Source organism: Pomacea canaliculata, linkage group LG13 (assembly GCF_003073045.1).
Source record: "Pomacea canaliculata isolate SZHN2017 linkage group LG13, ASM307304v1, whole genome shotgun sequence".
In the NCBI taxonomy this organism is placed as follows: domain Eukaryota; kingdom Metazoa; phylum Mollusca; class Gastropoda; order Architaenioglossa; family Ampullariidae; genus Pomacea; species Pomacea canaliculata.
The window spans coordinates 1,606,255-1,619,844 of record NC_037602.1 but is presented as its reverse complement, the minus strand read 5'-3'; the positions used below and the strand labels follow the sequence as shown (position 1 = coordinate 1,619,844).

The window sequence follows — 13,590 nt, the reverse complement described above, 5'->3', positions numbered from 1 at the left end:
ACAAACGTACGCACACACACACAAATGCACACTCTCACACGACTTTACTGTAACACAAGCACCAGAAGCGGAGGAGACTGAAGATGAACTGTAATAATATTGTCACGTGGGCCACACCAGCGATCCGGGGGGAGGGGAGCTGTCTGAGTCACGTGGGGTCAAATACAAGGTACCAAGGACCATCTCCGATATATACACACATATAAAATATATTTCACGCCCACGTCTCATGACCAGGTGAGTCATCAGGCCTCAAGGTGAGACATCACGAGATTAAGTACACAGACCATGGCTGTCAGACACGACTAGCTTCCAATAGTCACCTGCTAATAACCGAGGACAGAAGATGCTTCTAAAAATATAATAAACACATTTCAAGGTAGGCAACAGAAGGTACATATTTTTTAATTCAGCAACAGCCTCAGTTATACTGGATAGGTCTTGAATCAAACAATTTTCAAAAGAACTTCAGGTGAATATGTTTCTCTGGAGCAGACACGCTCGCGCTCGCGAACGCACAAAAATGAGATTGCATATGTATGTTCACAGCTACTAACACCTAGGGTGTGGCTGACAGACAAACAATACAAAATCATGTAAACTATTGTTTCAGCCTCTGTGTATAGAGACGGTCATTGACACCACATCGCGTCCTATACACAGGGATGAGGCACAGTAGTGCCTGCGACTACTTCCTGTAGACACCAAGTCCTGTGAGGTTTGTTGTCTTTTTGTGAGCAGAGTCTGGGTAACAAGTTCTCCGATTACACTCATCTTGTGAAAATACTAACTCAGTAGATCGACAAGCGAAGCAATAAAAAACAACAACAAAATGTTTACAGATTTTAGTAGGTGTTTAGAAGATTCGCCCACAGAGTTTTTTTACACTCCAACAAACTAAAGTCGACCACAGCAGAGGTTTGCTCCACCCCATGTCCAACATCCATGTTGCACCGGAAGATGTTGGTGAGGTTGTAGTTGAGGTGAGGCGAGAGGAGATCCACTCATTGACAAGTTGTTCTAGAAGGTCCAGGGACATCACGCCATTGTCCAAAATCAGTGAATGGAAATCACGAATGTCAAAATTGTTACCTGGAAAATATCAACAGTAGATTCCAATTTCTTATTATTAAAAAATCCGTTATCATGATATTGCCTCTACCAATCAGTAATTCGTTACGATGATAACGACAATGACGAATTCTGTAGTTGGTCCTGCATTGCTAGTATCTTTCCTCAGTCCCTCACTAAACAGTTTCTATCTTATTTCTAAAACTTATTTCAGTGATTCTAATGTTGACTCATCTCTTCCCGCCATTGTCCTCCCAAGACTTTGTGACTGGAGACATCTTGTCTTTCCTTCTTGCAGAACCTTTGTGAAAACACACAGCTTTCCCGATGTTTGGATGTTGCTCCTCATACCCCCCTTCCCATTATTTTATTGCTACCCGACAACCTGTGTCACGTGACAAAGTGAGTGAGTGAGTACCTAGGGCTGTTCTGGCACTTGTCCTCAGGTCCTTCAGCTTGATCTCGCCGATCTTGTAGGCGGTGGCCTGGCCCGGCCATGTCAGGTAACGGTCTGTCTCCACCTGCGCGGAGTGGCGCGACTCCGCCGTGTTGTTGACGATGAACTCAATGGCTCGCTCTCGCTCCCAGCTTGTCAAAACAGTCAACAGTCAGATGATGGTGGGACAAGCAGCAATACTAATAATAAAAGTAATACTAAAAGTAGAGACGCGAGGAGGCCTTTCCGAGAAAACCGATTGTCCCTAACTTTTACAGAACGATGGAATCGACGGTTTGTAAGTGGAAACACAGTTGTACACATTTGAATCACGGAGCCTGTGCACACCTGTAAAGTCGGTACAAGAAGGACGACCTACCCAAAGTAGTGAAGCCCTGTGTCCACCACAAGCCGCACGGCACGGAATATTTCATCGGAGTAGCGCCCCATCCTGAAACACAAACAGCATGAACACACTTCATACTGGACTTTGTTACACAGGACACAGTCTCTGTTTGTATTGACTACAACAGGTGTGTAGTGTGGTGAGAGGTAAACATATACGGGTGGTGTACATTACTTCAGTAAAGTGCTGACACATTTAGCAATGATGTGACTGCGCCTGCGCCAGACCTTCTAGACATTGTAAACATTACCCAGAAACTTTAAAAGATACACAAAGGATTTTTTTGAGGATAAAATAAAAGAAACAAAATTTTCTTTAAGATAAAAACTTTCTAGTTTAAACAGACTGTGTACAAACATTACAAGAAGCAGTTGACCTACAGCATGTAGTCGTCGGTGTACACGCCCATCTCCTCGCCAAGGAACTCCGCGTACAGCCCCCAGCCCTGCCATGGAGGAGGTACACACCCTGATTATTGTAGTAAGACGGAATTACCCGGGTATTAGAAGACAACATCAATACAATAAGATAAAAAACTGTTCTGGTTTGTTCACAAAATAAATAAAAACCAAACGAGTAACAGTGGTGACGAGAAAGTTTAAAGGACAAAGAGTTAAAGTTATGTTAAGCTAGGAAAAGCTAAAAGCAATATGTTCACTGAGACATGTACTAAAGTCCTGAACTAAAGTACAGAGGACACCCTGTCACCGTGTGAACTCTGACCTCGATGTGCGCCGTGTTGATGGGGAAGGTGGCCGGCATCCTGTAGTAGTTGCTGTCCTCAATGAAAGCTCGGTAGGGAGGTAGTCTTGTCGCCAGCGAGTAGATGCTCTGACAAAGGACGAGAATCACATCTTTGTTAATGTCTATTTATTATTAGAAAAATAGGATGAGTTCATGAAGCATGTCCACATAAAACAGCTTGCATGCATTGTGTCATTGTAAGTTTGTGTTGTGTTCGTGCGTGTGTGTAGGTACAAATGTGTGTGCACTCGTGTGTGTGATGGTTTGTGCGTGTGTTAGTGTGTTGGTCAATGTGGCTAACTTTAGAGTTTGTCAGACAACTGTTGGCTGTTACACTTGAGTGACTACACAGATCGTGGTGCTACCTGTAGGTGGTGTCCTGGAATGGTTTCATGGAGAACCAGTGACATCAGGGTGATGGTGGTGCTGCATCAGAAAATAATGTTTTAAAAATATTGATGGCAGCAAGAAACAGATGAACAGAGATCAAGAGTTCACTTGTCCATGACCAGGCTGCTGCTGTAGATAACAATATAATCAGTCACACCCTCTGTGCTAACAAATGACCATAATCTGTAATTATAGTATTTTATGTTGTATCACACACGCAACATGTTTATCAATGTATCGCCAAGAGAATAAACGAACGAAGCTCACGTGTTGGCAGGATTCATTACATTTGCATAAAATGTTCCCGGAACTTTGCCATCTGGAGATCCACTTTGGTAAAAACCTAGTGGGCCATCGAAAGTCATCGGAAGAATTCTGGAACAGTATTACAAAATGGGTTCTGTGATCTCTAAACAAGTGTTTATATTTAAATGAAAGCTTTCTAGCATCATGTTTACTATGTAGATACTCCATGTGTTTACACTCCCAGCACTCTCTCAAAGGATGTCCGTACAACTCACAAGAGGACAAAAGATAGTTTGGTGGGAGCTGACACCAGGGACTCGGGCAAAAGTTTTCACATTTCTGTAGTAATTCTACGGTGCACTAAAGTAAACAATCGGAACTATAAACTATAATTCTACGGTGCACTAACGATAAACAAACCGGAACTACTTCATTACGACGATTTCAATCATCTCAATTCCATTCCATGTATCTGAGGGATATCATTTCTCACCTAAGAGGATAATCTGGAATGTTCTTGAAAAGCAAAGATAGTTTAAGTGTGATTATCTTGACATAGTCTTTATAGGTGTCCAACAGCTCCTCCTGCACAGCAAATCATAGAAACCGTCATAATGAGAAAAAAAAAGAAAGCTATTAATTCAGATGAAAAGATGGAAAAGATGGACAATGTTTGACAAAATTAAACTAACGAGTAGCGCTTCAAATTATAAATAAGTAAACAAATACATAAATCAGCCAAGCAGTAAGCAAATATATATAAACTAGTAAGCGTGTGTACGATCATTTCAAGCCTTTCTTAAAGTGTTACAAATATTTCAGTTCTGGAAGAGATCACACTTGCCGAAGTGTTCTTGTGAAACTGAGGATTATGGCGGATGTCTTCGTAGAACTGCTGGATGCTGCCATTGAACTTGAGCCTGTTGAGAGCCTGCGGCAGCAATAAAGTACAGACTTGTGTGTTTGCATCCCGCACTACAGGTGTATTGTTTTTTTTATTAATTATAAAATTCCAGCCAGAAAAAAATCTGTTTAAAGACATGTTCAGTTAAGGATCATTTACGCAATATGTCTTTTCAAAAGATGGATGGCTATGGTAGCAATAAACAGTACTAATCTGATTTTAAACAGTAAGTTATGTTTAAACAATTAACCAGTAAAGTTGTGGTTTTTTTTTTACACTTTTCTAATAATTGGTGATAATGGTGTACAAAAGTCTGGATGTATGGTCTCGCACGCAGTTACTTCGTCAGCCCACTGCACTCAGTGAGATGTTGCTGTAAAGTGACTTTACAAGTCCATGAGGAGAGCTGCACTCACGGCCTGCATGTTGGTCTGGATGCGCGCCATCTCGCTGAGGCCGAGGTCGTGAACCTGTTGCGGGGTCATGTCGGTGCTGGTGTGGTAGCGCAGACACTGCTCGTACAGCGCCGTGCCGTTGGGCAGTCCCCCTACCCCCCACGTGGTGCGCGTGTTCGGCATGTACTCGTCTTCCAGAAACGTCTTCAGTCGTCTCAGAGCCTCCTTGACATGGCCAACAGCTGCGAGAGCTCTGGTCCTCACTGACTCCCTGTGACAGCAACAACAACAACACACTGACCACTGGAGACTGTAGCTGTGTTACTGATGTTACATGTGTTCCATCTTGTTCATTGTTTACTTCATTGACCTCAGTGTCATTTGATGAAGACGCTTTATTAAAGATATTGACAAAGCCTTCAAGCTCTCACTCTTGGCTAGCTAATCCGTAAATCTTACTGGCAAAGTGAATTTTGGCGATTACTGTCCCACTCCCACACGATCACCAACCCTCACCTGAAAGTGGTGACTGAACCCTTTTGTTTCCATTCTTTGAAGATTCTTACTTTTTGTCTTCCGAGACGGACGATTCGTTCAGTTTGGTCGTGAAGGGCGGAGCATACAACGGCGACTCCGTGTCGTTGACCGAAAGAAGTTTTTCGATCTGTGGTATGACCCCCACCTAAAGCAATCATCAGCATCATCATCGTCATCATCATATATTCAGGTAGGATTATACATCATCGAAGCTCTTCATACTGTTGTCAATGAATTACTATTCACTTGATGACAAAGATCATATAATTACCACAAAATCATTAATTTATACTTTCGTCAACACTGTGTAAGCCACTTGATGACCTTTCAGTGTACGCGACTGTAGTAACCATGGTAACCTGCGCTCCCCTGGTCTACGTAGGGCGAATGCCCGCCAATGAAATTTTGACCGGTATTTTTAAAAAGTTATATTTATTAACTTAGAATAAAAACAACTATCTGTGATACTCCGTTTGAAAGAGCATTTTAAATCCATTTTCGTGGTGTAAATTTTAACAAATATACGTTTTCTGTTCTTGTAGTAAAATCAAGACTGTAACTGTACAGGACAGAGAAATCACAAATCGGAAAGTAGATCAAAAATGCGACATTAAGAAAAAATATTTATAAAATTCCTACGCACACACACACACATAAAAGTACACAAAAATTATATTTTATTAGAATATACACTTGAATTTAAATGTTACTTACTGTTTTCTTCTCATTTTCGGTTGTTTGAGTACAAATCCAAGTTGAATTGAGTAAATGCAACCAACTTCAAGATGGCGCTTGAACAACTAAACCTTCGCCTACTTTCAAACATAACGAAATACCTGATTGGTTGATTTTTTTTTTCGGGATTTAACAGGAAGTAATCCATGGTGGAACGATTCCTAAAGGTTCCAGTGTTTTCTCTCTTATGTATTTATTCATTTACGTGTGGAATTACAATTCTAGACTGCACTGTGGTAACCACAAGGTGTCCACACCTGTGGCCGGCGCGTTTTCTAGGGCTGACCCCCGGGGTCGGGTGGCGGTGGCCGTAACGTACAGTGTTGACACTTACCACAGACACGTTGTGCAGAGTGTGTTTTAGTTGGATCGAGATTTTCATCAGTTCTATTTTCTCATCAATCTGTAACAGAAGTAAATATCTGTATAGAGTATATTCGATAAACTTCTCTTTTTCTTCGTATGTGATTTCGAAAGTAAGAAATTATGGACGTTAATTACATCTTAAAAAGCTGATAAAAACATTCTCATTAATGTCACGTGGTGCACTGTCCTCGTCCCAAGTGACTTACAGCATGTGTGAGGTTTGTGTTAATCTTATTTTACCTTTGACATTATCTCGACTTTGTATCCCTTCGTCTGTAACTATCATCCGATACGATGACAATCTTCTCTCTCTCACACACACACACACACATTTATATGAATGGTAGGGGGGGGGGGGAAAGATGCTGCTGGTACTAAAAACAATCCTGATTATGCACATTGCTACCCAAGTCATCTCAGGTAAGCTCACCTGCTTAGGTAAAAGAGTCAGCCTCTGGATGTAGTTTTCGAAGTCGCCAACAGTCGAAAATGGCAGGTAAACATGGAAGCTGGCTGGGTCTCCCGTGATCCCCTCCAGGAAGTTCACTGGGTTTACAATCTGGAGCCTGGCAGAGTGGGACAGACGGGCTGTGTTCAGTGTTTCATTCACTCTCGCACATACATATATATACAAATTCACACACAGGATGTTTTCTAAACAATTTTCAGCAAGATTGTTTTTGCATCATGCCTGCTTTGCAGTTCTCGAGAGATTCAAATACACTTCACATTTTTCACTGAAGACGCGAGACTAAAATGCAAATATCATTTACTTTCTTATTAACTATATTTATTATTTATTTCTATATTTATTTGCTACTTTTTATCAAGAGATAAACTCGTGAACATTACATGTTAAATGCGAAGCCATCTTGAGCTGTCTGCAGATGCTCTTTGAAGATGGCAAAATCCAGATCACGATTTGTTGGTAGAGAACCAGGGTGGACACCATCAAGCTTGGCCAGGAACTCGCGGACCTTGTCCTGTCAAAAAGATGGCGATCTGTCAGCTCACCCTCCTCACACAGGTAACAGACTGACGTCATCAGGTGACCGTTAGGTCAAGTACGTCAGGGGACACAATATGGCGGCGTATGTCTGCACTTGCAGGGTCTGACCAGCGTTGATTGCATTGTAAGTGTGGTAAACAACAACCTTGCGAGTCTGTAAACAACAACCTTGCGAGTCTGTAAACAACACACTACCTTGCGAGTCTGTAAACAACACAGTACCTTGCGAGTCTAGTAAACAACACAGTACCTTGCGAGTCTGGTAGACGGAGATGTCGAAGGACTCGAGGATGTCGTTGTAGCTGTGGTCACCCACTTGGGTGGCGAACTGCGGGGCGTCGCGCATGCGCCATGACCAGAATTCATTTTCGATGTTCTTGAACTTTTCATCGTCACTTTGAGCTGTGAACGACAAGACACAGACAGAGGAAGAATAGCTGTCAACAATAATAACGGTTGTGGTGGTGGTGGTCGTCGTTATTGTTAACTGCTAGACGCTCGAGGTCGTCCATTCTGTCACCAAGAAACTGAGTTATCGGGAATTAGTCCAGAGAATTCACGGAGCATAAAGTGGAATAAACACACATCATCGAGAGTGCGGTTGATGTCCTGTACCCGCACAGACATCTACACACGTGGAAAGGTAGCAGCTGGGTCAAGGGACATCTCCCTCATCATATAAAATCATGTTTATCATGGTGTGATATGATGAAACAGAAATGCTTGAAATATGTCGAGGATTTTCTCAAATCCAGTATTCAATCAAGTGGATTTTTAAATATTGTAATTAAAAGAAGAATTGTGTGTGTGTTGAGAAGGGAGGGAGTTTGATCCCTGACTGTCAGTTGTTGGTTTTTTTTGTTGGTTTTTTTTTTTATCCTAACCAAATGCGGACAATATACTTTTTTCATTTATAGTTTGGTCAAGGACTAAGGCTGGTGTTGTTTTCTACGAGCAGGTCGATTGTTGATGTTTATTTTGTCTGTTGCAAGATTTCACAGATGGCTGTAGATGAAGCAGTAGTGTGCATACGAAATTTCCACATACATCTTCTACGCAGAGCAAACTTTGACAAAGAATTTTATTTGCAAATGTACATCTGCGGGAGAGAGAGACTGGAGGAAGGAGAGAGCAAGGGAGGGAAGTAGAGCGAGCATGGCTGAGCAGTGCCACTAACGCTTATCTCCCTTTTCCCGGGGAAGTACCTCCACTACTACCTGTGTAGTAAAACGAAATTTGTCAGCCTGGCAAGTGGCAGGTGGTAGGGGTGGGAGAGAGCTGAGTCTAGCTTTGACAACAGCTTTGTACACAATTTCAGTTGCATTCAGTGCAGATGAATGAAGCCAGTCGGTTAGTTAGGCTTGATTTTCATGCCACATTCAAACAGCAATCCCGAGTGCGTGAGATGTTACATTCACAAGCAACATTCATGGTCTTCATCAGAAGCAGATTACTCTACAAACGGAATTACCTGCAGTGGTGATCCCCAAGACCAGAACAGCGAGGATCCGCCATGTCATTTCCTGGAGAAACAATGAACAAAGAAAAAAAAGATGAGGATCTCCAAGACAACAGCAGCACAACCTTGTAAAATGTCTTGTAAGAAAGTTTAAACTAGGTCTTCACATCTTTCTATCTCTCTGGATGATGTTATGCACTACACTCTACTCACTTCCATAGCAACAGCAGTCCTCGCCAGTGTCTGCCCCACTGCATACCCCAGTACAGAGTCTGTAGGCTGGGTATCCACACCCCTTGTCACAAGTCATGCTTTATGTTTTTTACAGCCGCCATAAAATGGCGGAAATGTTTGTAAATGTTTACCACGCTCATTCTAGTCGAGGGTGAGATAACACGGAATGTTCGTCTGCTCCTGCTGCTATCAAATTATCTCTTTTAACAGAAGCAAATGAAGAGGTTTCTGTGGCAACGGCATGGGGTCACAAGATTTTTAGTTATTGCGCAGGGAAACAATGGAACTCTCTCCCCTTCTATCTCCGCCACCTACTCACTATTGAAATCCTACCCACAGTCCCCACCACGCTCGGCCTGTGTCACACCCTCCCATCCACCCCTTGTCCTCTGATTGCTGCTTCCCTGCTCGTCTTCCCTTTGTAAAACCCGGATACTCTCAGTCTTGTTACTTTGGTCCTCTTTACATTTTCTGTATTTGTCTGTTATTCTTCATCGTTCATGTTTGTTTGTTTGTCTTCCTGTCCCTCGTATGTCGTCCATGTCTCGTTCTTGTTCTTGAGGTCTGAGAGCAATGTCCTGACGACCACTGTGTCACACTGTGTCACTACTCCCACCATTTCGCTCCACTCTGTGAGACTGCGATGCCGGGTAGCAAAACATTTTAAGGTAAAGCAACCCACGTCAGTGTAAAAGTCTAGAAGCAAAACAATTTTAAAGACTTGTTCCCCAAACCATCTCCCTGTCAGGATGTGAACACACCACCTCTTATCCACTTAGTGTGAAATCATTGCACGTGCGCCGAATTGTTGATGATGAATAAACAATTTTCTCCGTGGTTTTCCCGGGTTCTGTGTGCGGCATATAACAAACAAGAAATGTTTACCTGTCGGCACTGGGAGTGTCGGGTGTAAACATGGAGTGTGTCTGTGGAGTGTGTCTGTGGAGTGTGTCTGTGGAGTGTGTCTGTGGAGTGTGTCTGTGGAGTGTGTCTGTGGAGTGTGTCTGTGCAGTGTGTCTGTGGAGTGTGTCTGTGGAGTGTGTCTGTGGAGTGTGTATGTGGAGTGTGTCTGGAGTGTGTCTGTGGAGTGTGTCTGTGGAGTGTGTCTGTGGAGTGTGTCTGTGGAGTGTGTCTGTGGAGTGTGTATGTGGAGTGTGTATGTGGAGTGTGTCTGTGGAGTGTGTCTGTGGAGTGTGTCTGTGGAGTGTGTCTGTGCAGTGTGTCTGTGGAGTGTGTCTGTGCAGTGTGTCTGTGCAGTGTGTCTGTGCAGCCTGCTGGAGCTACTCACTCTGTCATTATCTACTCCCAGTGATGCACGAAGGACGGGTACTTGTTGGTAATAAAGACTCGGCTGTATGTTTACACGGTGTGTGCAAACACTTCTTATCTCGTCTCTACCCATCTTCTTATCTCCGTCAGCCTGCCACCTTAGTAACTCGGCCACCTACATTTCTTTAATTTTTATGTACATGTGTGTGTGTTTGTGTGTGTGTGCGAGTGTGTGAGTGTGTGCTCCAAACACTTGGGATCGTTGTGAGCACTGAGCATGGTATACTCTTGCATGCTTATGTTTCCCGCCAGAGGGCGTCACTCATGTCATCAAAGCGTTGTACAACACCACACAGCGCAGGTGTACACAACAACCAACAGCGACACTTCACAGCAATGAACACACACACTACACTCGCTGTAGCCGGTGATATCACGAAGATAAGTTAAGAGTAGGTCAGCTAGGAATACAAAACAAATAATGAATCAATAATCCACACATGAAACGCGGAGATAAACAAACAGAATCACCAACAGAAAGAAAGTATGAAACAAAGAAAGAAGGACACGTAGACTGAGAGCCAGACGTACCATGTCCATGTGCAGGTGGCTGGGGCCAGGCGAGTGGTGGTGAGTGGTTGGTGGGACCACTGGTGGCTGGACTGGCGGCGATGATGTAGTCAGTAGATAACCTAGACAAGTCACTAGACTAGCAACGATGATGAAGCAGTAGATGACTCCACACGTGTCGATGCTGATGCTCGCTCCTCGCCGTCAGCAGGTGAATGACACGGACTGTTGTGTCATTGGTGAGGCTGTTGTGTGGGTTCAAGTGTCCTGCAAACAGACCTTCAAGTTGCTGTTAAAAATAATCTCCAGACGATGTGCTCACCTGATAACTGTCCTCAGTTTGCGGTGTGTACACTGCGCCCCTCACTCACCGCCGGCGGGATGTTCGTGTTGTACACAAATCTGTTCACTGTTTACACAACATTCAGGTGTGTGTGTGGGGGGGGGAGGGGGGGACCGAGATTGATATCTGCACTTTTACAAGTGTGTTTATGTGTATACGACATTAGGTGGGATGACCCTTGGATTTTAACTTTTGACAACCTGTGCACCTGTGAAGTTCTCAGTCTTGTTGTCACACACACCTGGCTCTGCTTGCAGCAGTCCCCCGGTCACACATCACCCCAAGTCACCTACACAGACAGTTGGATGGAGCAATCAGCTTGTTGTAGTACCACACACACACACAGACACACACACACATACACATACATGCAGGGAAACCACGCACAACACGAATGCACGCAGACAGACACACTGTACTGTAGGGAATCTGTGAGCAAGCCAGTGTTGGAGAGGAGTTGGATGTCAGTCAACATCAGGTCATCAACAGCCATAAAGACCACCCGACATAGAACTGGCCCAGTATACAGACGGGTGTCTGCAACGCATACCCAGCATGCCACACCGGCTGTCCTTGCGTAGTCTGTCACCGCACACTCTGTATCTGTATGGTGGCCAGAGGGTAGGGTTAGTAATAGTAGGTATATAGTATATGTATAATATTATAGTGGGGTGGGGTTAATAATATTATGTGTATAGTATTATAATAATAAGTAGTCTGTCACCGCACACTCTGTATGGTAGACAGGTATTTCTGTGTACTCGGTATGGTGCCAACCGCCGGATAAAGAAGTCCTTCATTTCTCCAAAGTACCCGCATGCACGTGCAGACGGTCACGTGATTGTGTGGTGGTGACTGGCGTGGTGACGACTGACGTACAGACCAGCAGCAGTGGCTGCGGCAGCAGGACAGAAACACCGTTGAGATGCTTGCAGAGATCATCGCTGGTCTTTACTGTCCTCCATACTTTATTCTGTCCTCCATACTTTATTCTGTCCTCCATACTTTATTCTGTCCTCCATACTTTATTCTGTCCTCCATACTTTATTCTGTCCTCCATACTTTATCTCCTGTCCTCCATACTTTATTCTGTCCTCCATACTTTATCTCCTGTCCTCCATACTTTATCTACTGTCCTCCATACTTTATCTCCTGTCCTCCATACTTTATCTCTGTCCTCCATACTTTATCTACTGTCCTCCATACTTTATCTCCTGTCCTCCATACTTTATCTACTGTCCTCCATACTTTATTCTGTCCTCCATACTTTATCTACTGTCCTCCATACTTTATCTCCTGTCCTCCATACTTTATCTCTGTCCTCCATACTTTATCTACTGTCCTCCATACTTTATTCTGTCCTCCATACTTTATCTCCTGTCCTCCATACTTTATCTCTGTCCTCCATACTTTATCTCCTGTCCTCCATACTTTATTCCTGTCCTCCATACTTTATCTCCTGTCCTCCATACTTTATTCTGTCCTCCATACTTTATCTCCTGTCCTCCATACTTTATTCTGTCCTCCATACTTTATCTCCTGTCCTCCATACTTTATCTCCTGTCCTCCATACTTTATCTCCTGTCCTCCATACTTTATTCTGTCCTCCATACTTTATCTCCTGTCCTCCATACTTTATCTCCTGTCCTCCATACTTTATCTACTGTTCCTCCATACTTTATCTCCTGTCCTCCATACTTTATTCTGTCCTCCATACTTTATCTACTGTCCTCCATACTTTATCTCCTGTCCTCCATACTTTATCTACTGTCCTCCATACTTTATCTCCTGTCCTCCATACTTTATCTCCTGTCCTCCATACTTTATCTACTGTCCTCCATACTTTATCTCCTGTCCTCCATACTTTATTCTGTCCTCCATACTTTATCTACTGTCCTCCATACTTTATCTCCTGTCCTCCATACTTTATTCTGTCCTCCATACTTTATCTACTGTCCTCCATACTTTATCTACTGTCCTCCATACTTTATCTCCTGTCCTCCATACTTTATTCTGTCCTCCATACTTTATCTCCTGTCCTCCATACTTTATTCTGTCCTCCATACTTTATCTACTGTCCTCCATACTGCATGTGGAGAGAGGCTCGTGTCACAGTCGACGTGTCACATGACACACCCTGGTCAGTGTCACCTTAGAGCCAACCTTGGCTTTTGGTCCGTAGGTTAAAAAAAAAACTCAGGAAAAAAAGGTAAACATCTTCCACAAACCCTTTTTTGGTCCCTGTGAGGGGGAGGAGCTGGAGACCCCACTTTTCTCGGGACCAGTGCTCACCTCCTCTCTCGCTTTGCTTGCCTCATCCCCCAATCGTCTGTGGAGTCAGGTACCCATTTCTAACAGACAGATGGACTGGGGAAAGTTTGATGCGTCACACGGGTATCGAACCGGCGGTTTGACCACTACTTCTCTAACCACTCGGCGACCCGCTTCCAGGGGCTTTTAGGGCTCGGTACTAGAT

General features: G+C 43.6%; 1 protein-coding gene across 3 annotated transcripts; it reads right to left on the bottom strand.

The window, feature by feature from the left end:
- Positions 1 to 389: 389 nt before the first annotated feature.
- LOC112554138 lies at positions 390 to 11,101 on the bottom strand. 3 transcript variants are annotated; one of them, XM_025221755.1, is made up of 17 exons: positions 10,793 to 11,101; positions 8,711 to 8,762; positions 7,490 to 7,641; positions 7,080 to 7,213; positions 6,661 to 6,793; positions 6,199 to 6,267; positions 5,159 to 5,274; positions 4,614 to 4,863; positions 4,138 to 4,224; positions 3,787 to 3,878; positions 3,315 to 3,422; positions 3,023 to 3,083; positions 2,637 to 2,744; positions 2,294 to 2,358; positions 1,887 to 1,958; positions 1,490 to 1,659; positions 390 to 1,092 (listed from the first exon to the last, which is right to left on the bottom strand). In XM_025221755.1, the coding sequence occupies exons 1-17, from the start codon at positions 10,799 to 10,801 to the stop codon at positions 857 to 859; spliced, it is 1,914 nt and encodes a 637-aa protein (XP_025077540.1). In that variant the 5' UTR covers positions 10,802 to 11,101; the 3' UTR covers positions 390 to 856. The 3 variants fall into 3 exon arrangements, with proteins under 3 accessions (XP_025077540.1, XP_025077541.1, XP_025077542.1); XM_025221756.1 differs by having other exon boundaries at positions 6,661 to 6,796; positions 7,083 to 7,213; XM_025221757.1 differs by lacking the exon at positions 10,793 to 11,101 and adding an exon at positions 8,912 to 9,033.
- Between the last annotated feature and the right edge of the window lie 2,489 nt (positions 11,102 to 13,590).